The sequence below is a fragment of the Brachypodium distachyon genome, chromosome 3 (genome assembly GCF_000005505.3).
Source record: "Brachypodium distachyon strain Bd21 chromosome 3, Brachypodium_distachyon_v3.0, whole genome shotgun sequence".
Classification (NCBI taxonomy): Eukaryota; Viridiplantae; Streptophyta; class Magnoliopsida; order Poales; family Poaceae; genus Brachypodium; species Brachypodium distachyon.
This window is the reverse complement of record NC_016133.3, coordinates 17,849,977-17,871,161: the sequence shown is the minus strand read 5'-3', so window position 1 is coordinate 17,871,161 and position 21,185 is coordinate 17,849,977. Positions and strand designations below refer to the sequence as shown.

Here is a 21,185-nt window from a genome sequence, read left to right as displayed (position 1 = left end):
AAAGTGCATTGGCTGACGGGCATCTTTCGCTGCAGGTGTGTCTGTGTGTGTGTTTACTCTTGAGGTTCTGATTTCTGAACCAGCAGCCATCAGCTCTCCCAACAATTGGCTATGCAAATGCAACATGTAACACAACATGCATGTCAAAATGATTTATATGGGATGTTCAGAGAATGCAGAAGTAATAATTAATAAACCCATACATTGCCATTTTCTTCAGAGTTGTAGCTAGCCTGAATACAAGCCATTGAAGTTCTGAATATACATGTCGTAGTACGTGGAAGAACAAGTAAAAATTATGAGGAAGGGACTGTGGTTTGAAATTCTGGACCTAGGTTACCTTTCCAGAAAAGAAATAAAGAACTATTGGAATCATGCAGTAAAAGATATACCAAAAAATAGACTGTCACGAGAATATATATATTATATAACTATAAACAAATGCATTTACACGTGAGATCACAAGGGTTAGTTCCTCATATCGAGCCAAAGAAGCAGCCTCCGAGGGCGACCAAGGTGCCTAGCCTTCCATGCAGGCTCCTCACTTTCATACACAAATCCACACTTCATGTACAATCTTTGTGCTGCTTCGTTGTTGATGGCGACATGGACATACAAATCTGTTATGCCTGATAAAATTTATGTATATGCATCCAATGTGAGAAATGGCATCAGAGAACATGAAAAGAGTTCAAAGGGGGCAAGAAGTAAAGTAATTATCCTGCTTCTATGAACCCACTTAAATTGCTGTGAAAGCAATCAGACATCTTGAACAGCAACATCCATGTTGGCATTTGTTAGAGAACAGTGAAAGAACAAGTTTGGTATAGATGCTTAAACCTGAACATAAGTTAGCAGGTTCTCGAATAGTAGAAGACTACATCTGTCTGTAACTATCAGCGTATTGTGCGAAATCTAGCTACCAAGTACCAACTAAATATAAGTATACCATCGCAAAAATGCACTGAGGAAACCAAATGAAATAAACTTACCCCATTGACGAGCAAGTCCCTTAGACTTGTCAACCAATGCAGAGCCCAGCCCGTTTCTTTGGAGCTCCTTGGCAACACAAACATTGCTCAGATATGCCCTTGTATGGCTGGATTCATTTACCTATTAATGTGGAATGACTATTAAAACATACTACAATGTTTCAGCAACTAAAGGGATTTTGAAGTAAATTACAATCAGTGTTTTTTTTGTACCAAGACAACTAAATATATCAAGGCATACAACAGGATATTCCAAATGGACACTATGCTATATGAAAATCACCATTTTGTACAAATTTATAATATAAAAATGCAGATGGCACTGAGAGCCAACTATTGCAGAAAATCAGCTAAGTATTCGGAACTCACTGGTGTTGATGGATAACATCAAGAAGTGTTGAAAGCAATTCATTAATCTAATTCACAACATTAAGCAAAGTACATCTCTAATTATATTCTTCAATATCATGCAAAAAAGAGGTGATATAACCTTACCCCAGGCCTCTTTCCAGTCAGTTCATCTGGTAGCCAGAGGCACTGATTGAGGTCTAAGCTGCTAACTACTATTCTCTCCTCCCCATCTTCAACAAACTGCATAGATGTCAGATTTCAGAGGTTATATTCTAGCATTAATAGTTTTCAGAGTAAGCATATAAGAAAAATGTGTGAGCAAAGAGAGTCAAAGTGCAAAACAATGCACTTGGGATAGCACAATTTGGATATAAAAGAACAAAGAGCAGGTACCAAGAAAACAACAAAGAAAAATCTGCCATCTTAGTGTTTTATGCTTTCTCCGTGAGACAGATTATTTAAATGAATCAAAATGAAACTAAGAAATTCCCTCGTGCAATTCTCTTATTTGGGTTCTCTGTCCTAGTGGAACATACACAAAATTTCAGGGGAATGAAATGCTTCTGTCTGTCAGATTTTATGATCTAGCCTGGAGAGATGGAACAGAACAGAGCTCAAATAAAGGTTTCGTTCAAGGACATAGCATCTATTTTACCATTATACCTTACATGCTGAACAAAGCTCCTCTGCTGACATCAATGACGGTAAAAGTGGTACTGTCCCATTTATACAAGAAACTCTCTGAAAATTAATCATCTTGCCAGAAATCCGATTTTGTAATGCTTCATATTCCCTCTCTGCCAGAGCTTTTCTGTGATCCTAATAGAACTTGAAAAATAAGTAAATAAAATTATTAACAAATCATTATGATGGTTCAAAGGTCCATCCAGAGAAAAAAAAAGAGGAAAATTCATGGAAACTACAGAAGGAGGAATACTAAAAACATTTAAGGAAAACATAGTTTGAAACTTTCAATAAGGTGGCACCGTCTTGCAACTAGGTTGGGTATGGTTAATTTGATATATGACACTGCAATTTTGGAGATTTCGAAAAATGCCACTGCAATCTCATCCTTTGAAAAATGCCACTGCAGCATTGTAGTCACATTTTTCGAAGAATCTGCAGATTTACAATGGCATTTTTCGAAAAATCCGCAGATTTGCAATGTCATTTTTCAATTGCAGTGGCATTTTTCGAAATCGCCAAAATTGCAGTGGTGTATGTCAAATGAACCCCCAAAAAATCTTGACAAGGGGGTGAATTCGTCAAAAATTAACATATGATGAGCTATTAAAAAAATTGAAAAGATGGCAACACCCGAATGAATTGGACTCTGCTACCAAATTTCATTCATGACAGAACCTAGTATTTAGAAAAGATTTTTATCCTGTGACCCTGGGAACTTGACTACCAGGTTGAACTCCTACTCGGCTAGTATTGGGCGTGCGGTCTTCTTGCTACTATTACTGATACCTAGTCACTCCTATATATCTAACAACCTGTAAGGCTGTAACCTTATTGAATGCCAATTGACTTTACTACTGACTTCAATAGAACACAAAGAAAAGAAAGGTGCAATTGCAAAACTGGAACTTTCCATTATAATCACAGATGGATCTATATCCACCCTTGTCAGAAGCCTGGACCAATTTTGCAAACCAACAGTTCACATCATCTTGCCACATTTGTCGGTCGTTTTCCAACCGAAATCCCAGATCTTGCGGCCATTCCTTCCTCACTAGGAAGTACAAACCGCTCACAGAACAAACGAGCAGGGGGGAAGAGATAGAGATGCGAATGGAGAGGTCGATCGATCACCTCGGCGCCGACGGTTTCGCGGGCGTACTCGTAGAAGGTGCGGACGCGGAGGCTCACGGCGGCGCGGAGTTCGTCGAGCGTGACGAACTCCCGCAAGGCCACCGCGCTGGCGCGATCCTCTAGGACCAGCGGCGCGGCAGCGGCAGCGCCGACGGCGGCGGTGGCGGCGGAAGCGCGGCAGCGGAAACTCGGGATGGCGAGGCGGCAGATGCGAGGGGCGGCGCCAAAGCTGGCGTGGCGAAATGTTGGGACGGACGGAATGGGCGCGGGCGGCAGCAGCCGCGACGCCGACGCCATCGATCGGCCCTCGGCGGGGCTGGTGGATTGTTGGTTGGGAGGCGGAGACGTTTCCGCCACAACTGCCTGAGCCTCACTCTCTGGCTTAAGTTAGTTAACTGCCACTCACGCTTCCGCCGCCGGAAGAAATAACCGCTCACACTGGGAATGCAGCAAAGTTTTTTTTTTTTTTAAAAGTTTCAAAGACGGGCTGACATGAAATGCTTTAGCTAGAGCCGAAGGTATACATTAATCCAACGTTATTTCTTTCACAGTTGGGCTGGAAATGAGATGTGTTGCATGTGTTGTTTGGTCGACTAAAAGGTACAATAATGTATTGTGTTGTTGTTCTCGACAACATTTAGAGTAAGGGGTGCCAATGCTCGATGGCACAACTGCAGGTATAAATATAGAGCGTGTACGCCGGTCTTATAGCAAAGGTCGTCGTACATTTGGACAAGTTGACACGTCGATATTTTTTTAATAGGTTCGGTCGATCCTGCGGGTGCGACTTAATTCTATGTTAGGAAATGCTTCGAGAGGGTTGCAAGGGCTTGGGCCGAGCGGATCTTCCCAAGACACCTTTTGGCGAGAGGTTTGTCGGGGCCGTCTCGTACTTGGACCGAACGCGTCTTTCCAAGTATCGAGGTTAGGATACCCTCGGAACTCTAACCTAACCCCTTCTCCTTCGAGTCCGGGTCGAACGCGTTTTCCCGGATCTCGAAACTAGAGCTCTTTGCAAGAGGCTCTAGCCCTCTCCGCTTAAGTTTATTCAAGTTGAGAGTGAATGATACATGCCCCCATGGGGGGTATTTATAGCCTAGGGGTTCATGACAAATGACCATGGCTACCCTTGAGGGAGAGAGAAAAGTGGGGGCAAAATGGTAAAAGTAGCTCCTTTGGTCCATAACTTTTGTGTGCACCATGTGAGAAAAGTAGGGCTTGGTCCATGGTCCACCATGGACCAAGGGCCCCCTCCTCTCACTTTTCTTGCCCCCCACTCTAGCTCATTTGACCCCTTGACCATGGCATGAGAGGCTTGACTCGTTGACTAGTCTTCCTCTGCCACGTAGGATTGACCGCGCCACGTAGGTGTCTTTGACTCGTGCTTGCGGAATGTTGACTTGGTCGTCGCCACGTAGGATTTACGGCCCGGCCCATATAAGGGTTTTATTTTACTACAACAGTAGCCCCCTTGAGCTGGAGGCATTGAAAATGCCTTCGGGTCAACCTCTGAGACGAGACTCTTGAGTTACGACTTTGATGAATTCCCTGGCTGGCTTCCTTACGAGATGCAGAGGTACTTGGTGGTTTTCCTGCAAAAAATGGGAGTCTTGGAGGTGTTGTGGGGAGATTCCATGCCCATGACGATGTTCTCTGCGAGAAATCGAGTTTCGGGGGTATTTTTAGCAAAACCGGGACCCTAAGGGCCTCTCTACGAGAAATCCGGTGTCCTGGAGGACTTTTTTGCAAAAATCAGGGGCCCTGCGGGCCTCCCCGAAATTTTCAGGGTCTTATTGGTAATTTTCCCATGTTTTCGGGCTTTTCTGTAAATTTTTCGGACCCCGCCGCCCTCATGGGCCAGCCGGTTTTGCTGGGCGATTTCTTGGGCCGCAGCTGGGCCTTGGCCCAGTTGGGCCCGGTACTGTTTCGGGAGTTAGTGGCAGATCCGACGGCCACGAACGGAGGGGAGCCCTAGATCGGACGGCCCCGGTTCATCTTCCTCCTTCGTACGGGAGGGGACCGGGGGCTTTTCATCGCTCGAGGTTGGGCTCCTATTACCTATCAACGGAAGTATTGAAGAACATCCTCGAGAGCTTCTACTCTGACTATGTGCTTGAGCAAGTTGCTGGTTGAAGTAGTTAGTTCTGGTAGGTTTGGACAATCGTGTTCTTTCGGATGCTGTGTTGAAGGAAATGGCGGGAGTGGATCTCATCTGGAATTCAAACGCGCCGGCGAAATGCAAATTCTTCTTATGGCTTGCGTGTCGAAACATATATTGGACTGCGGACAGGTTGGAGCGCAAAGGAATGGACCACCCGGACAATTGTCCCTTGTGTGATCAAGAGCCGGAATCGATATCTCACTTGCTTCTTGGCTGTGTTGTGGCACAACAGATCTGATGGAAAATCCCTTGCAGATGGGGTGCAATCCAATGGCTGCCATGAGAGCACTCTACTATTGTTGAATGGTGGGATGGCGTCCACCTACAAGGTGAGGCGAGACGTAACCTAGCGACGAGCGCAACCTTGATATTTTGGATGATATGGAAACAGAGAAACAATATTGTTGAAGGGGCATTACCAAACTACAACAGGATTCTTTCGAGCATCAACGCAGAGGCAAGAGCTTGGCATGATGCGGGGCTTCTCGACGAGAGTTTCAGCTCTTTTCCAACGGTGGATAGTGTTGATGTAATCGGAGTGGGTTGAGTTGTATTTTGCCCTTCGGGGATGTAATGAACTGCATCGCAGTGCTTTTCTTTAACGGTTGATACACTCACTTGAGTGTATTCTAGAAAGAAAGAAAATAAGCTTCCAAGAGTTGTATCAATGCAGAAATATTTATTGTAAGAGTAAGACATGATTTCATTTAATGAAGCCGAGGGACAGCACTCTGTTCGCCAAAACAAATGTATCCGGCGGGTATGCTAAGATCTCATTTCCCCGTGAAGCAAATTTTGTAGCTCACGGCTTGCCTCAATTAGCTAAGTTTTCTCTGCAGTTAATTAGTGTGGGCAGATAATCCTCCTAGTAGTATTATATCTTTTCTCTTGAAAGATGTGACGATTCTAAAGAAGTATTCCTTCCGTTCCAAAATATACAAATCCACTTATAATATTTTGAAACGGAGGAAGTATTTTACTTTGTTTAAAAAACAATAAATCTGAAAAACAAAATACTTTTTTTGCGGGGAGAAAAAAAATACTACACAAAAAGTAAATCTGAAGGAACAATAACTACACGCAAATGACCAAGGAGTTGACGACAAAGCTAGAGCTGCACACACCGGAGCGGCAAAGGCAAACATGGGGGCCGTGCTGCCGCGCTCGCGCGCAGGAGAGGATTTAACGGAGCCTCCGTTCCCTTTGCGTGGCTCTCTCCCCCATCATTCAGAGACAGACATGCCTTGCTCGTGGGGACTAGCGACTACTGCATCGCCGCTTGCTTTGCTTCGTCTTGGCTGCAATAGTTCGTGTTTGTAATGGGAGATCCCATACAATAATATAGGCAGAGGAAAAACACAAAGGAACAGCTCCCCATGTCCCCCGGCCTGCACATATTTGTTTCCCCGTACGAGCACTGCACAAACAATGGCCGGACAGAGGTGTCACAATAGTACTTGAAAAATTGCCAACTGACTACGATTCAGAAGTGTACGTCACGTAGATCGAAGAGGCCGTTTGCATATTGTACTAGACAAATGGCCAGGTTATGGGGCTGTATTATTTTTTTGGTTTGTGGTAGATGTTGCCATAGACAATGTCTTTTGCTTGTTTAGCAAAATAAGCGATCATTTTCTGTGGTGTTTAGAATTGACAAATGGGATTTGGCATTGAAAAAGCCTTTTGCTTGTTGAAGTTAACAAGTGATGACAATTTTTAGCAGTCTTGGACAAGTGTTGAGAGCAATCAAGGAGCTTGACGTTTTTTTCTTCTTCTTGGGTCATTTTCATGTATGTGACTATAAACGGAACTTTCTTGAGAGTTTATGTATGGAGTGGTTGTGTTATCATGATCTTAGATTAAAGGAAGGAAAGTTCCACTATCATTTATAGACATGAACCAGATTTTCTCGAGGGTTGATCTGCAGGGTAATTAATCATGCCTATATTTTGATCAATGGGTTTGTTATTTTCTTAGTTGTTTGAAAAATTGTTACTCCCTCCGTCACAAAATAAGTGGCGTGGATTTGTAGTACTCATTCCATTTCAAAACACAATTCATATAGATTTTTCTCTTATTCCACAATACACCTCATTTTTCTCTTGAAACCCACATCCGGCCAATAACGACTCACATCCATTTATTATTAATCAAAATATGAGTGGTCAGGCACTAGAAATGAGAACTGTCTTGGTCCAAGTGCACAAATCTACATGAGTTGTATTTTGGAACGGAGTGAATATATACAAATCCACGCCAGTTTATTTTGGGACTGAGGGAGTATTTGTTTAAAATGTGTAACAATCTAATTTATTTTTTGTTGAGTAAAAACCACTGGTGAAGATCACTGACTTATTAGGAGCAAGATTTTCTTGATTTGTGTTTAAAAAAACTCGATTGATTAAAAAACAGATGGTAATCAAACATCCAGAAAGATGCACGAGCATGGCAACGATACTGTGAATGAGAGTATGGAGCACAAGTCCATCGGCACATAGAATCTTCAATTGATAATATAGAATAAATTAGGTAAAACATGACAGCACAAATTTGTGCTCTCCAATGATAATTCTATGCAGTTGCTGCTAAGATTTGATTTATTTATACCTTCACAGTAGGAATTACAGATCTGGAAAAGGAAGTAAACTTCTGTCACGTACTCCAGTTTGCACGGATAGACACATGTGTTCTTCTCTCTCTTTGCACGGATGGACACATGTTGTTCTGTCTCTATCTGCATCACTCTCCTGCAAATAGCAGAAAACGAAGGGAAGAAATCGTCAGTGAGGCTTCCGACACCGCCAAGGAACAATTGTCACGGACCAATTCCACTCCACCCGCCTCCTCGCCGGCAGCTAATAAGCCAGAGAGAAATAACAATCGAGTAAAAAGAAATCCATTTCCGTTCCATGTGTACACCCACGTTCTCCTTCCTTCCTCCTCGTGCTCTCCACTGCATGCCCCTCCCATCCTTGTCCTGTCTCCCACCATCCTTGTTCTTCCCACCCCGAGGCCCGTCCCTGCACTAGGCGCCGGTCGCGAGTGCCGTCCCTGACAGACAGGGACAGCTAGAACGCGCCAAGCCATTTTGCGGATTCTGATCCCGTAGTGGCCGGCTTCCATCTGCTTCATTCGCCCCCTGTCCTCCCTGAGCTGTGTTTCTTGATGAGTTGGTGGCGGCAAGGGGGAGGAGGAGGAGCTTCTTCCCGGGTGCCGGCCGCCTGAAGATCCCATTTCGGGAGGGAGGTACGGGACTGGCATATCTGGCTCTACTCATCCTGATTACTTGCGCAAATCCATTTCTTTTACCCGAAAGATCTGATGTGTCGGAGGGTAGGTGTGCAATGTTTCCATGTGATTTTGTGGAGAATGGGGGCAGGGTTGTGATCCGGATTCCGCTTTTTCTTGAGTAGTCGCTGAAATGTTCAAGCTCTGTGATATATATTTTTCTTATGAAATGTCGAAAGGTGATGTTTGTGTTTGACGCCATGTACTCCAGTTCTTATCCCCAACTTTCCGTTCTTGCTCTTTTTCTTCACCCGTAAAAGTCAATTCGTGCGCTCAATGCCGACGCTGGTTGGTAGTTGCGCCATTCCTTATTGGAGCAATGGGGGCCGTTGTCATGAGAGGGACAGCAGACAGTGACCCGTCTCTGCTGCTGTTTACGCAATTGCGTCTCCCCACAACTCGAGTAGTAAGAAACTAATAATAATTGTTGTTACTTGCCGTTTGTTGGATCAATTGGGGATAGTGTCTTTGTGTGAAGATGTTGCCTTTAGTTCTGTTCCATTTGTTTTGAGTCAAATTGTGGTAGTTTCCTAAAGGAAGGTGCCATTTGTACTCTTTGATCCATGTGGAGTGCCCAGTTGGTCAGAGTAGCCTTATTGTTAGAAAATATAGAACACATTATTGGATCAACTGAGGTTACTTTCTTGCGGTGTGATGCTATCTCTGTTCAGATTTCCTGCTTATTGGGTCAATTTGAGGTATTCTTGTAGAATGGGGCCAACTTTGCTGCCATTTATGCCCATGGGCTTCTTATAGGGGTGGCATAGTAATCCAATTACTAACTTGCTGAGCCCTTAATGTGAATCCATTGCTAGATTGTTGTAGAAGCGCCTCGTGATCTGCGATGTCACTTTGTCTTTGCGCACATAAGATTTTTTGTACTTTGCGAAATGGACAAGTGGCTCGGTTTCCCCTTTTCCTGAGTCAGTTTCTTGTGGAGTCCAATTATAATCCCTCCTCCACCCACCCCATCCCAGATCCATTTGGGGCAGTAGTGTACTTGGTAAGTTCGTCGCACATGCTCTCCATTCTTACTGTTCTCAACACCCTTAGTTTTAAGAATTCTGTGATCCTAGATGGTGCCCAAGTGATTAAATCCAACATTCGGCGAGTCCTTGGTGAAGTGGTACTAATACTCCGTTTTTTGATAGGTACAAGCACCATGGGGATTTTAGGTATGATGGGCGACTCGTTCGGTTGCTCCGCTACCGGCGAGCGTCTAGTCTCCGCCGCAAGGGATGGAGACATCCAGGAGGCTAGGGCCCTATTGGAGCTTAACCCCCGGCTTGCACGGTACTCGACATTTGGGATCCGTAACTCGCCCCTTCATTACTCGGCGGCGAAGGGCCACCATGAGGTGATTCAATGATTTTCGCCACACAACTCTTTCCTTCTCAATATGCAATAATCTTGAGATGCCGTTGTAAATTTCTTTAATTAGTGTATGAGTGTTCAGTATTGAGTGACAAGTAATTTCATTGTTCATTAGATTGTTTCCCTTCTAATCGAATCCGGTGTCGATATCAACCTTAGGAACTGCAGAGGACAGGTGAGCTCCCTTTTCCCCTCATCTTATTCATAATTGATATTTATCTCTTGATGATTATCACTGCATCTTATCGAGTAAATTCTACTTTTTACCCCATAGTTATCGCAAAGTGTCAATAATGACCTGATTTAAGAAAATTCCCTCTCTCTTTACCTCGTAGCTGTCCTTTATTACACAATTTACCCTAAACTCTCCAATCTGATAGAATAACCCCACATGTTAAGCCCATGTATCGGCAGGATCAGATGCCATGCCATGTCAAAAAATATTAGAAAATAATTATAGCAATTCCCAGATAATCATATCTCTCTCATTTTAACTTCAAATTAAGCGCACTGATGCCTAAACATTTAGAACTGTAATCCAAATTGTGCTCAAAATGTACTCCCTCGTTCACATATTATAAGGCGCCTACGTGTTTCAATTTTCGACTTTGACAATCAATTTGGCCCATAAAATGTGGGTTATGTGCTGCAAAAATTATATCATTCATTTTGCATTCGAAAGAAGTTTCCAATGCTCTTATTTTTATGGGGAATAACTCATTTATGAATTGTCTAATTGATGGTCAAAGTTAATTTTTTTTAAATGTGTGTATGCCTTATAATTTGGGAAGAAGGCAGTATTTAATTTTCAATTTCTGAATCTGAAATTCAAATAAATGAGAATTTAAAGTTTTTGGGTAATAATTAGATTATAAAGCTACAAATTTTTTTGGGACAACTGTAACTTAATTGCAGTTAAATGAATGAGATATATTTTTCCAAGATTAGAGAAGTCCTATATTTATGATGTTGCATCTATCTTGCCTCCGAGTCAATTACCACACAGGTCTTATGTGTGGGATCAAGCTGCCTGTCAGAGAAAAAATGTTAATTGGGGTAAATCATTGAATAAAGGACAGGTGTGGGATAAAAAGAGAGAAAAATTATATCAGGTTATTGTTGTCAGAAAATCTTGCATGATACAAATGTCCTATATGAATGAAATTATAGAGATGGGTCCTATTGAACTACTGTATTTTTTAAGGGATGATTTTATATCACCTAATTATTTTCTTTGTATCTCTGTTCTGTTGTCCAAAGAGAAGGTTTCTTATATTTTGGTGTCAACTTTAACAATAAACACTGATGTGCAGACTGCTCTGATGCAAGCTTGTCTATATGGTCACTGGAAAGTTGTACAGATTCTAGTTCTTTTTAAAGCTAATGTAAGTGAATATCAACTAATTGTTTTGCATCAAACTAGACTGTAATTTTGTACTGATGCAAGTTATCTGTATGTTTAATTTTAGATTCACAAAAAAGATTGTTTTAGTGGCGCGTCAGCAATTCATTTTGCCGCCCTAAAAGGTCATACTCGGTGCATCCGGCTTCTTGTGGCTGATTACGTGCCTAGCATGCCAAATTTTTGGAACATTATGCACGGATTGTCCACGGAGGAAAGAAATAAGGAAGCCTATGATGCAGGGTAAGTCAAATTCTGACGCTCATCTGTCTTGGCATATTTTGATAAGTTAACTAATAGATATATATATCCTTTTTTCCTTCTGCCTTCCAGCACTCTCCGGAGACTACTCAATGGGAAGTCAGATGGAGGTGTCACCCCACTTCACTTGGCAGCTCTTCATGGGCATGCTGAGAGCTTGCAGCTGCTGTTAGATCTTGGAGCCTCTGTCTCTGAGGTCACTGTCAACGATGGTTCAACTATTGATCTCATAGGTGAAAACTAATACAGAACTTGACTATTAGTTCTGACATTGAAATGTACGAGACGTGTTTAAATATCCCGGACTTCTTTATATGGCCATAGATTAACTCTTCCTTAAAATTGCAGGTTCAGGAAGCACACCTCTTCACTATGCAGCTTGTGGTGGAAGCGCTGTGTGCTGCCAAGTATGCATTAGCTTTTCGTTTCCATACTATTTCAAATAATTCTGATTCCCATTTACTGATTGCCGTTAAACAGCTTCTCATTGCGGCAGGAGCAAACATGGCAGCTGAAAATGCTAACGGGTATGTGCAATTCCGCATTTCTATCATAAGTATTTATTTCTACACACAAGAACCAAACATCTCATAAGGATGTAATCTTAATATAGCCACATGAAGTTCTTATATATTCCTTGTTTATATGAAATGGTGATTTATGGAAAGCTGACCTATTTATTGATGTCACTTCCATAAATTTCATGCTTCTTTTGAGATCTCTTTATATGAATTTCTAAGCTCTTACTCATGTCTTCATAAATAAATTGTATTTGGTTCAAACCAAACTCATTGGGATATCATATGCTGGCCTGTTTCATTTAAGAAACTGGGGTGTGTGGTTGCCTATGTTTATGGCTTATCAACAAAACAATTTCCCTGAAACTTGTTTGTATTGTTTACTTTTGTCTAATGCCATCTGCTTGCAGGTTGACTCCTTTGATGGTGGCTCGTTCATGGCACAAAACCAGCATTGAAAGCATTCTAAGCAAACAGCCAGAAGGGAGATTACGCATTCTTCCTTCACCATATCTGTCTCTCCCACTGATGAGCATCGTCAAAATTGCTCGGTAAGTTCAAATACCAGAAACACTATGTTCATATTGTTAACATTTAGGAATGTCTTAAGTTACTGGTTCAACCTATTTGTTTATGTAATAGAAATGAAATTTCTCCAAGGTACCAAATATCTGTACTTGTGTACCAACTTTGCATAAAGGAACAATCATTCACATCACAATACAGATTCCTATTTTTGTTAGCAATTAAAACAAAAAGAAATCCCTTCTAAACTAAAACGGAAAAAAGGAATATCCATTTCATTGTAGGAGAAATCTTACCCTGGTAGGTGTTGAATGTTCAGAATAAGAATACTGACTTTTGTCTGTCTAGGCATCCAGAATTTTTTGTCAGGCTTACATTCAGTTCTAAAAGTTCACAAAGAACAGATAAACTGTTCCCCATTTGTTCGGCACCATTTACAAATGCAATCCTATGTTGATCCTTCGCAGGGAATGTGGATGGAGAAAAACCTCTGTCTCATCTACTTGTCATGATCCATGTGTAATATGTTTGGAGATGGAATGTACGGTAGCTGCAGAAGGTAACAAAAAACTAAAGCTGATGTGGATTTGTTCTAGTTTTCTTTTGCGGGGGGCTCTTTTTATGTTACCAATTCAATTTATACGATTATTATGTCTTCATAGGTTGTGGCCATGAGTTCTGCACCAAATGTGCATTGTATTTGTGTTCCACCACTAGCAGCTCGACATCTATCCGTGGCGTGCCTGGCTCCATATCATGCCCTTTGTGTAGGCAGGCAATCGTGTCATTCATGAAGCTCACAAGCACTACTCCAATAAAGGAGCTCCCATGGACAAGCTCATCATTAGCTCTATGTGCGGCAGGTGCAAGCACCACTGGCTCCAAGTGTCCCAGCTCTTTGCACCGCCGGTCTGACATGAATCGTCTACGCTCCTCGTCGGTTCACCTCGGATGCTCCTCTTTTAGATCCATCGGCTCTGGGAAATTGTCATCCATCAAGTTAAATTGCGGAGGGCTTGACGAGACGATGCCCTGCCTCGTCAGCTGTCTCAGGCCGGATGCTCGGCGATCATCTTCATATAGAGAAAGAATCAGTAGATATTCAGAGTTTTCATAGTACTCCTTTTCGTTGGTGTTGTGTGGCTTGTGCCTCCCTTTTGTTTGGTCAGTTTGGGGGAGGTTTGGCAGTTTCAAACTTGTGCAGTGTCGTTCATGTTTTATCTTTGTTTCCTTATACCTGTAGCTTGATTTCCTGCTTGTCTTATAACATGGCATGTCGTGTGATCATGATGGTTGAGATCTGTTTCTGTATATGACTGCCTTTTCAGCTTGGAATCTGTAAGGTATTTTTTTTTTCCATCCGCCCGCAACATGCGGCCGCACTCCATTCAAATAACACGAACGGAGCAGTAAGTTCATACAGATCTTGAGGTATCCGAATTAAGAAAGCAAAACAAGAAAAGTAAAGCAACAACATTCGACATTTTCAACAGCATTTCAGAAATAACAGAGTTGCCCACAACTCCTGGCTTTGTCAACAGCCATCATCTTCTGGAGAGGAGGAGAGTACCCAGCAACACCCCTCCGGCAGTTTTAAAGACAGCATCAAACTTCGGGTACCCATCATTTTATGGCAAAAACAAACTTCGGCATCAGTATCCATCAGTCCTCTTCGATAGCCAGACATCGCCTCTTCCCAGTTGCAGCATCCTGAAGCTCCAGCGCCATCTCCTGAAGACTTGCCGCACCCCTCGCCAGCATCTCCTTCCCATCTTCGTTCTGCAGATCTGCCCAGTAACGCAAGAAAGAACAAGCACGACAAATCAGTTCCACCGGGTCTTTGATTAACTTCTTTTCAAAGCAAGCCATATTACGGCACTTCCAAATGGCCCAGCACACAGCAGCCAAAGCAACTATCTGAATGTTAACAGGGATGTTAATGAGATCAGGGAGCCATCTGAAATATTGAGAAAAACATGTGGGGCGCACGCTCGCTCCCAGCAAGTGACTAACCACACTCCACACATAACCTGCCGCAGAACATTCAAAAAATAAATGCCCAATAGATTCATCAGAGGAACGGAACCTACATTTATAATCACCTTCCCAGTTTCTTTTTTTCATATTGTCTTTAGTAGCAATTGCATTATGGCAAATTAACCACATCCAAATTTTAATTTTCAGAGGAATTTTGGCCTTCCACAAATGTTTAAAAGATCTATCAGGACCCCTACTAGCCAACTTGGAATACATGCTCTTGACAGTAAACTGACCAGCTTTATTTAGCACCCAGCAGGGCCTGTCATTCTCATTTGTGGGCAACCAATGCCCAACAAAATCTTCAAGCATTCTCTGTTGTATCACAAGATCAAGAGTAAAGCATCTTCTATATTGAAGCTGCCAGTTTTTTTGGAATACATCATGTACAGTGATCATTGGATTATTGCACACAGCAAATAATTCAGGGAAAGTATCTTTGAGATGTCTTCTACCAACCCACCAATCTCCCTAAAAGTCAGTTCTATAGCCATTGCCCACAATCATTTTCCTCCCCTGCATATACATTTCTTTTACTTTCAATAAAGTTCTTCAGAAAGGGGAATCAGAAACCTTTGGTAGGACATGTCTGACACATAAATGTTCCCCATATTTCCCAAAAACAACCTGCTGCCAAATGCCAGAATCATGTTCTAACTTCCACCACCATTTACACAATAGACTGGTATTTAACCATCTCAAATTTGTAATCCCTAGGCCCCCCTTCTGTTTAGGTCTGCAAATGAGTTTCCATCGAACCATGTGGTACTTTTTTTTCTGTTGGCCTCCCTGCCAGAAAATTTTTCTTCTTGGTTTGTCTAACTGTTCCACAACTGTCAAAGGCAAGAGATACATGGACATATGATATATTGGAGTACTGGTCAGGCAAGAGTTAATAAGAGTATGCCTGCCTCCAATAGACAAAACACTGCCTTTCCAGCCATCAAGTCGTTTCTGCACTTTTTCAACCAAAGCAGCCCAATCAGAAACCAGCAGTTTTGATCCACTAATAGGAACTCCCAAATATTTCAACGGCCAGGTGCCAGTCTTACAGCAAAACATCTCAGAGTAGAACAACAACTTCTCCTCATCATGTTGAACTAACAAGATTTCACTTTTCTGAAAATTGATTTTGAGACCAGACATTTGCTCAAAAAGATAAAGGAGAAGCTTAACATTCCTTACTTGCTCCACATCCTCTTTTATGAGCACAATAGTATCATCTGCATACTGGAACAATGGGAAACCACCATCCCCAAATTGTCTGCCAACCCAACAAAGAGATTTTTTTGAGTGCCCTCTCTGAACATTACAGCCAGACAATCTGCAGCCATATTGAAAAGAAAAGGAGACAAGGGATCACCTTGTCTAACACCCTTAAAACTGCCAAAATATGGACCATTTTTACCATTCACCTTCACACTGAGTGTCCCCCCAGTTATTACATCTCTAAACCATCTACACCACTTAGGTGAGAAGCCCCTAGCTGACAAACATTTAAAGAGGAAAACCCAGTTAACTTTGTCGTATGCCTTTTCAAAGTCCAGCTTCAAAATCACCCCCTGCTGCTTTCTAGCTCTAGCTTCATGAAGCACTTCATATAAAGAAATCACCCCGTCCATGATATTTCTTCCTTTAATAAAAGCATTCTGACAGACTTCAATTAACTTTGGCATAACAGGATTTAATCTAATAGTCATAGCCTTGGTTACAATTTTCAGAAGAACAGGCAACAAACATATTGGCCTGTACTTTTGAATAATATCAGCATTTTTATCTATTGGAAGCAAAGAAATACTCCCTAATTAATCCTGCTCAGATCCACCCTATGTGCATGAAAGGCATGAAACAGATTCATGATATCATCCTTAATAATAGGCCAACAAGTCTGAAAAAACTCTACAGGGAACCCATCAGGACCAGCCGCTTTGTTACATGCCATCTGATCAATCACATGCTTGATTTCTTCTTCTGTGAATGCCTGATCCAACTCCTCAACTTCTGCATCAGTTAGTTTTTGATTCACATTCCACACATCATCACTTAAGAACAAATTGCGCCTATTGTCATTACTAAAGAGTCCTTTATAATATTCAGAAGCATGCTGAAGCAAATTATCTGTTCCACTGATCTCTCCATTATCACTTTGCAATTGGAAAATTATATGCTTGCGCCTCCTACCATTGGAATCTGTAAGGTATATATGTAACTTAGCCAAACCAGCAAGGTCTTTGGTCTCCATCAAGGAACAAGTGGAAACCTTCAGGGATTCCTGTCACTTGAGAACTGAGTCCGCATTTTGAGATATATTGTCTCTGTTCCTATGATGTTCTAGCTTTGTCTTAAAGTTAAAAAAATTTAAAGTTTGATCAAGTTTATATAAAAATGTACCAATGTCTGTAAATAATAAGTAAATATACTGTAAAGATATATATCATGAAGAAAGCATGCCCATGAAGAACATGATAAAAACTAATATGGGGTCGTTCTAGAAACTTGGTCAAACTTTAAAAGGTTTGATTGGACAGAGTTAGAACATCTTATTAAAAGGAAGCACTATCTGTAACGAAAGATTTCTGCCTCTCCCAAACTCAAACGTAAGGACGGCTCAGATTTCAACCGTACCCCTTTGGCAAGGAGGCCACGATGGTCAATTCGGAGTTTGTAAAGAGCCCTAGAAAAAAACCCATGCATACTTGCTCGATCTCTTCTCACCTCCCGATTTCTCCCTGGCCGATGCGCCCTCCTCCTCATTTGATCTCTTGTGCCGATGCTCTTCCTTGCCTTCTATCCCATCGGTCTCTTTCCCTCCCTCGGTCCCTCCCCCTTTGATCTCCCTGGCTGCTCCTCCACGGCTGACGGCACGCCCTGTCCAGCTCATCGACGCCTCAACCTCGCCGCCTCGTTCCTTGCTGCTATCGAGTGCACAGAGACACTCCCCGCCCGCTCGATTTGCATCCTCTCGACCCACGACCGTTCCTTCTCCCATCTGGTAAAGAGGCATCGGTTCAAAATTTGGGTGGCGCTGGTTTGGGGTTTAGGACCGAACCAAAAAGACTTCTTTACCCTTTTTGGTTTGGAGGAGGAGGGGATGTACGTGTACCAAATATAGGTAGCTGGCCGGCCCGGCTCGGGTTAAACGGGCCTGGCCCGGGCACAGCCCGGCTCGGGTTAAATGAGAACGCAACCTCCAGGCCCAGGCGTGGCACCAAGCCCGACCGGGCCGGCCTGGGCCCGTTAAGGCCCGACGGGCCTACCTCGGCACATGGGCCAGATCATTGAAAAAGAAAAAACATGTTGGGCTGGGCCAAATTAAAGGAAAATTGGAAAAATAACGTGGGATGGGTCAAAACAAGAAGAAATGGTGTGCTAAAATAGAAAAACATTGGTGGGCTGGGTCAGAATTGAGAAGGTAAGTGGGCCAAATGTGTAATCCTAAAAAAAACATAAACGGGCCGGCCCCGTCGGGCCTCGATCTGAAGCACCGGCGCGGCACAGACCATGCTTCGGGCCAGCCCGGCCCGTTTAACTTGGTGCCGGGCCAAGCCCGCTGGGCTACCGGGCATTTTAGAAAAGCCTGGCCCGATAGCCAGGCATAGTATCAAAGGAGGGCCTAAGGGCTCAAGGCTGCGGCCTGCGGGCATGCATTTTCTCTCGCTCTGATACAACTCAGACCTTTATCTCCCGGCAAAAATCGTTCTTCGGTTCCCATGTTAAATTTTTGCATACGTATACAAAAGCAATCGTATACAAATATTATGCTTGTACACCGATTATGCAACAACAAGTCATAGTATTCTGGAAAAGGAAAAAAAAAAACGTCTGAATCCATCCTACATAGCACCGTGGATCCGTGTAGAGAAAAGTTAGGTGTCGAAAGTCATTAGTCATAACTACTATCAAAGTGGATGAACACATTTTTTTTATGGAAAATGTATGAATACATGATGTACGATTCTTCAGATTTAATCGCCTCAGGTCAGGTTTGCTGATGACGACCATTGCTGCCCTGGCTGGTATTAAAGAATTGAGCCGTGCCAGTTCTGTAGCTGCCGTAAGAACGTCTGGATGACTGGATGTGCCACGGATCGGTCAACACGTCAAGGTGACACCCGGTATATAATTCTCAATCCTGCCGTAAGGCGACGTGAGGCAGTAACTGAGAAGACCATATTGTTAGTCCATTAGTTCCCCTCTTAAAAAATCAATCAAACTGCAGCAGCAGCAGCGACACGCCAAAACCCATTCGCCAGACCCCGTGCAGGCGAGGCGAACACTATATATTGCCGCGAAAACGTTGGTGATCGACAGCATCGCATCCTGATCAAGCTACTACTCAAGTGGTCTCCACTCTCGAGCCCCAGCTCGCCATGCTGAACCTGTACCCGAGGCTCTCGGTGGCGGCCGCCGCGAACGAGGACCACTACGCCGCCGAGGACTACGACGACGATGACGACGTGGGCAGGTCACACCGCAACCGCGCCTTGTACGGCATCGGCGTGGTGTGCGTGTCCATCTTCCTCTTCTGCGTGCTCGCCGCCGCCGTCAGCGTCCTCAAAGCCCTCGCCTTCGCCGGCACCGTGGCCCTGCTCCTCCTCGTCCTCGGCTGCCTCGCGCCAAGAACCACATGGGTCCTTCGGCCTCCGCCCAGGAGAAGGCCAGCCAATGCGGTGCTCGCTCTCACGGCTAGAGGCGGGTGCGCGTGCGCGCCCGCGAACGTGCCGCCGGCGTTCGCCTACGCATGCCCGGCGGGCGAGGGAGAGGTAGAGGGCATGAGGTGCGGCGTGATGTGCCCCGTGTGCCTGGAGGAGGTGCGCGGCGGCGAGATGGTGCGGCAGCTGCCGGCGTGCGGGCACGTCTTCCACGTGGAGTGCATTGACATGTGGCTCCACTCGCACCGGACCTGCCCCATGTGCCGCTGCGTCGTCTCGCCGCCGCCGACCACGGTGGCGGACAAAGCGAGCGAGGAGACGGCAGAGGCGCCGGTGTCGGCGTCACAGGATGAGGCGCTGCCACCGGTGTAGCCGTGTACTGTACTTGTTAAATTAGCTATACTGGAGTTTGCAGCACATTAGTTGTAGGAATGTGTATGTCAGCTTGGACAGTTAACGTGTATACTGTGAACAGGATTAGTGTAATTTTGCTAAAATGAAAACAAGTCCAAATTGTAAAGACACACGAGTGATCTCTGGACGGAACGTCGGTAAAGACTGTTCCGTAGAACATAATCTGCGAATGATGGTGGATTTTGGACACTGTCATTCCCACCACGCTTGGACCGCGTGAATTTTCATTCTGTTGGGAACCCCACCAAGTGCAATTCCAAACTTATCATAAGCGGAAGATTTTTTTTTCGTACAGGGACAGAAGCTGAAGATTCGATATCCAGCTAAGCACCTTTGGCCAAAGTTTCTCTCAAACTATTTGCCAGTTTATCTAAAACATTACTGCTAGCTCGGATCCTACATTCTTGCTGTGGTTTTAGTACAAATTTGAACTAAAACCACAACAAGAGTTTAGAATCGGAGCGAGTACACTATTACATCAATTACGTATGATTTACTAGAAGCCGTTAGAAATGTATATGCAATTCGAATTTTGGACCAAAAAAATGAATTGGAAATTTGGAACTAAAACAACAAGAGTTTCCCTTAAACCATATGTCAATTTTATTTGGGAATTCACCAAATTAGTCAATCATATAATGTACTCCATGCGATCCATAATAAGTGTCGGGGATTTAGTACAAAGTTGTACGAGTAAGGTATACTGGAATGCTTTTTTTAATTGTGCAGTTACAATTTTGAACCCAGAACTGGAATTAGAAACCAAACTAGCAAGCTTCTCTCAAACCATATATATAAGTGAAAATTTCCAAACAATATTGTATAGTTTGAATTCTGAACACAGATTTTGAATTTATAACTAAAACACCAGCTTTCTCTCAAACCCCGTGTGTCAATCTTAGCAAAAGCTTTATCAGATCAGTCAATGAATTATGTATGACTTGCTGGGTTTTTTTAATCTATATGTGCAATTTCAATTTTGGGCCCAAAATTAACTTGAAACTAAAATAACGCAAATCATATGTCCATTTGTTGTAGTAAAATAAAACCCTTATATGGGCCGGGCCATAAATCCTGCGTGACGACGACTAAGTCAACATTTCCTTGCGTGAGTCAAGATGCCCACGTGGCGCAGTCAATCCTGCGGGGCAAAGGAAGACAAGTCAACAAGTCAAACCTCTCATGCTATGGTCAAAGGATGAAATGAGCTAGAGTAGGAGCAAGAAAGGTGTAGGAATGAGGCTTTTAGTCCATGGTGGACCATGGACCACCCTTCACTTCTCCCACATGGTGCACACAAAAGCTATGGACCAAGGAGCTATTTTTAGCACTTTGCCCCCACTTTTCTCTCTCCCTCAAGGGTAGCCATAGTCTTTTGTCATTGACCCCTAG

General features: G+C 43.4%; 4 protein-coding genes across 4 annotated transcripts; 2 read left to right on the top strand and 2 right to left on the bottom strand.

The window, feature by feature from the left end:
- Positions 1-182: 182 nt before the first annotated feature.
- Positions 183-3,562, bottom strand: LOC100832164. The gene is made up of 5 exons (XM_003573572.4): positions 3,162-3,562; positions 2,007-2,162; positions 1,488-1,583; positions 993-1,113; positions 183-629 (listed from the first exon to the last, which is right to left on the bottom strand). Exons 1-5 carry the CDS (start codon positions 3,456-3,458, stop codon positions 469-471), a joined length of 831 nt encoding a protein of 276 aa, XP_003573620.1. The 5' UTR covers positions 3,459-3,562; the 3' UTR covers positions 183-468.
- A 4,658-nt stretch (positions 3,563-8,220) lies between these two features.
- On the top strand, positions 8,221-14,003 carry LOC100831868 (probable E3 ubiquitin-protein ligase XBOS35). The gene is made up of 11 exons (XM_003573571.4): positions 8,221-8,568; positions 9,762-9,967; positions 10,100-10,159; positions 11,298-11,369; positions 11,454-11,629; positions 11,720-11,880; positions 11,996-12,054; positions 12,128-12,174; positions 12,576-12,716; positions 13,158-13,249; positions 13,353-14,003. Exons 2-11 carry the CDS (start codon positions 9,773-9,775, stop codon positions 13,805-13,807), a joined length of 1,458 nt encoding a protein of 485 aa, XP_003573619.1. The 5' UTR covers positions 8,221-8,568; positions 9,762-9,772; the 3' UTR covers positions 13,808-14,003.
- A 71-nt stretch (positions 14,004-14,074) lies between these two features.
- LOC112271462 lies at positions 14,075-17,785 on the bottom strand. The gene is made up of 2 exons (XM_024460575.1): positions 17,443-17,785; positions 14,075-14,477 (listed from the first exon to the last, which is right to left on the bottom strand). Exons 1-2 carry the CDS (start codon positions 17,729-17,731, stop codon positions 14,353-14,355), a joined length of 414 nt encoding a protein of 137 aa, XP_024316343.1. The 5' UTR covers positions 17,732-17,785; the 3' UTR covers positions 14,075-14,352.
- A 1,277-nt stretch (positions 17,786-19,062) lies between these two features.
- LOC100827485 (E3 ubiquitin-protein ligase EL5) lies at positions 19,063-19,864 on the top strand. Its single transcript, XM_003571536.2, has one exon. It carries the CDS (start codon positions 19,098-19,100, stop codon positions 19,749-19,751), a length of 654 nt encoding a protein of 217 aa, XP_003571584.1. The 5' UTR covers positions 19,063-19,097; the 3' UTR covers positions 19,752-19,864.
- The last annotated feature ends 1,321 nt before the right edge of the window (positions 19,865-21,185 follow it).

Coding starts and splice junctions, on each gene's coding strand:
- LOC100832164 (XM_003573572.4), bottom strand. CDS start 3,458: ATGGCGTCGGCGTCGCGGCTGCTGCCGCCCGCGCCCATTCCGTCCGTC. Junction 2,163..3,161: donor GCGAAACCGTCGGCGCCGAG/GTGATCGATCGA, acceptor AAGTTCTATTAG/GATCACAGAAAAGCTCTGGC. Junction 1,114..1,487: donor TGACTGGAAAGAGGCCTGGG/GTAAGGTTATAT, acceptor CCACATTAATAG/GTAAATGAATCCAGCCATAC.
- LOC100831868 (XM_003573571.4), top strand. CDS start 9,773: ATGGGGATTTTAGGTATGATGGGCGACTCGTTCGGTTGCTCCGCTACC. Junction 12,175..12,575: donor GCAGCTGAAAATGCTAACGG/GTATGTGCAATT, acceptor ATCTGCTTGCAG/GTTGACTCCTTTGATGGTGG. Junction 12,717..13,157: donor AGCATCGTCAAAATTGCTCG/GTAAGTTCAAAT, acceptor GATCCTTCGCAG/GGAATGTGGATGGAGAAAAA.
- LOC112271462 (XM_024460575.1), bottom strand. CDS start 17,731: ATGCCTCTTTACCAGATGGGAGAAGGAACGGTCGTGGGTCGAGAGGAT. Junction 14,478..17,442: donor GGCCAGGGAGAAATCGGGAG/GTGAGAAGAGAT, acceptor GTTACTGGGCAG/ATCTGCAGAACGAAGATGGG.
- LOC100827485 (XM_003571536.2), top strand. CDS start 19,098: ATGCTGAACCTGTACCCGAGGCTCTCGGTGGCGGCCGCCGCGAACGAG.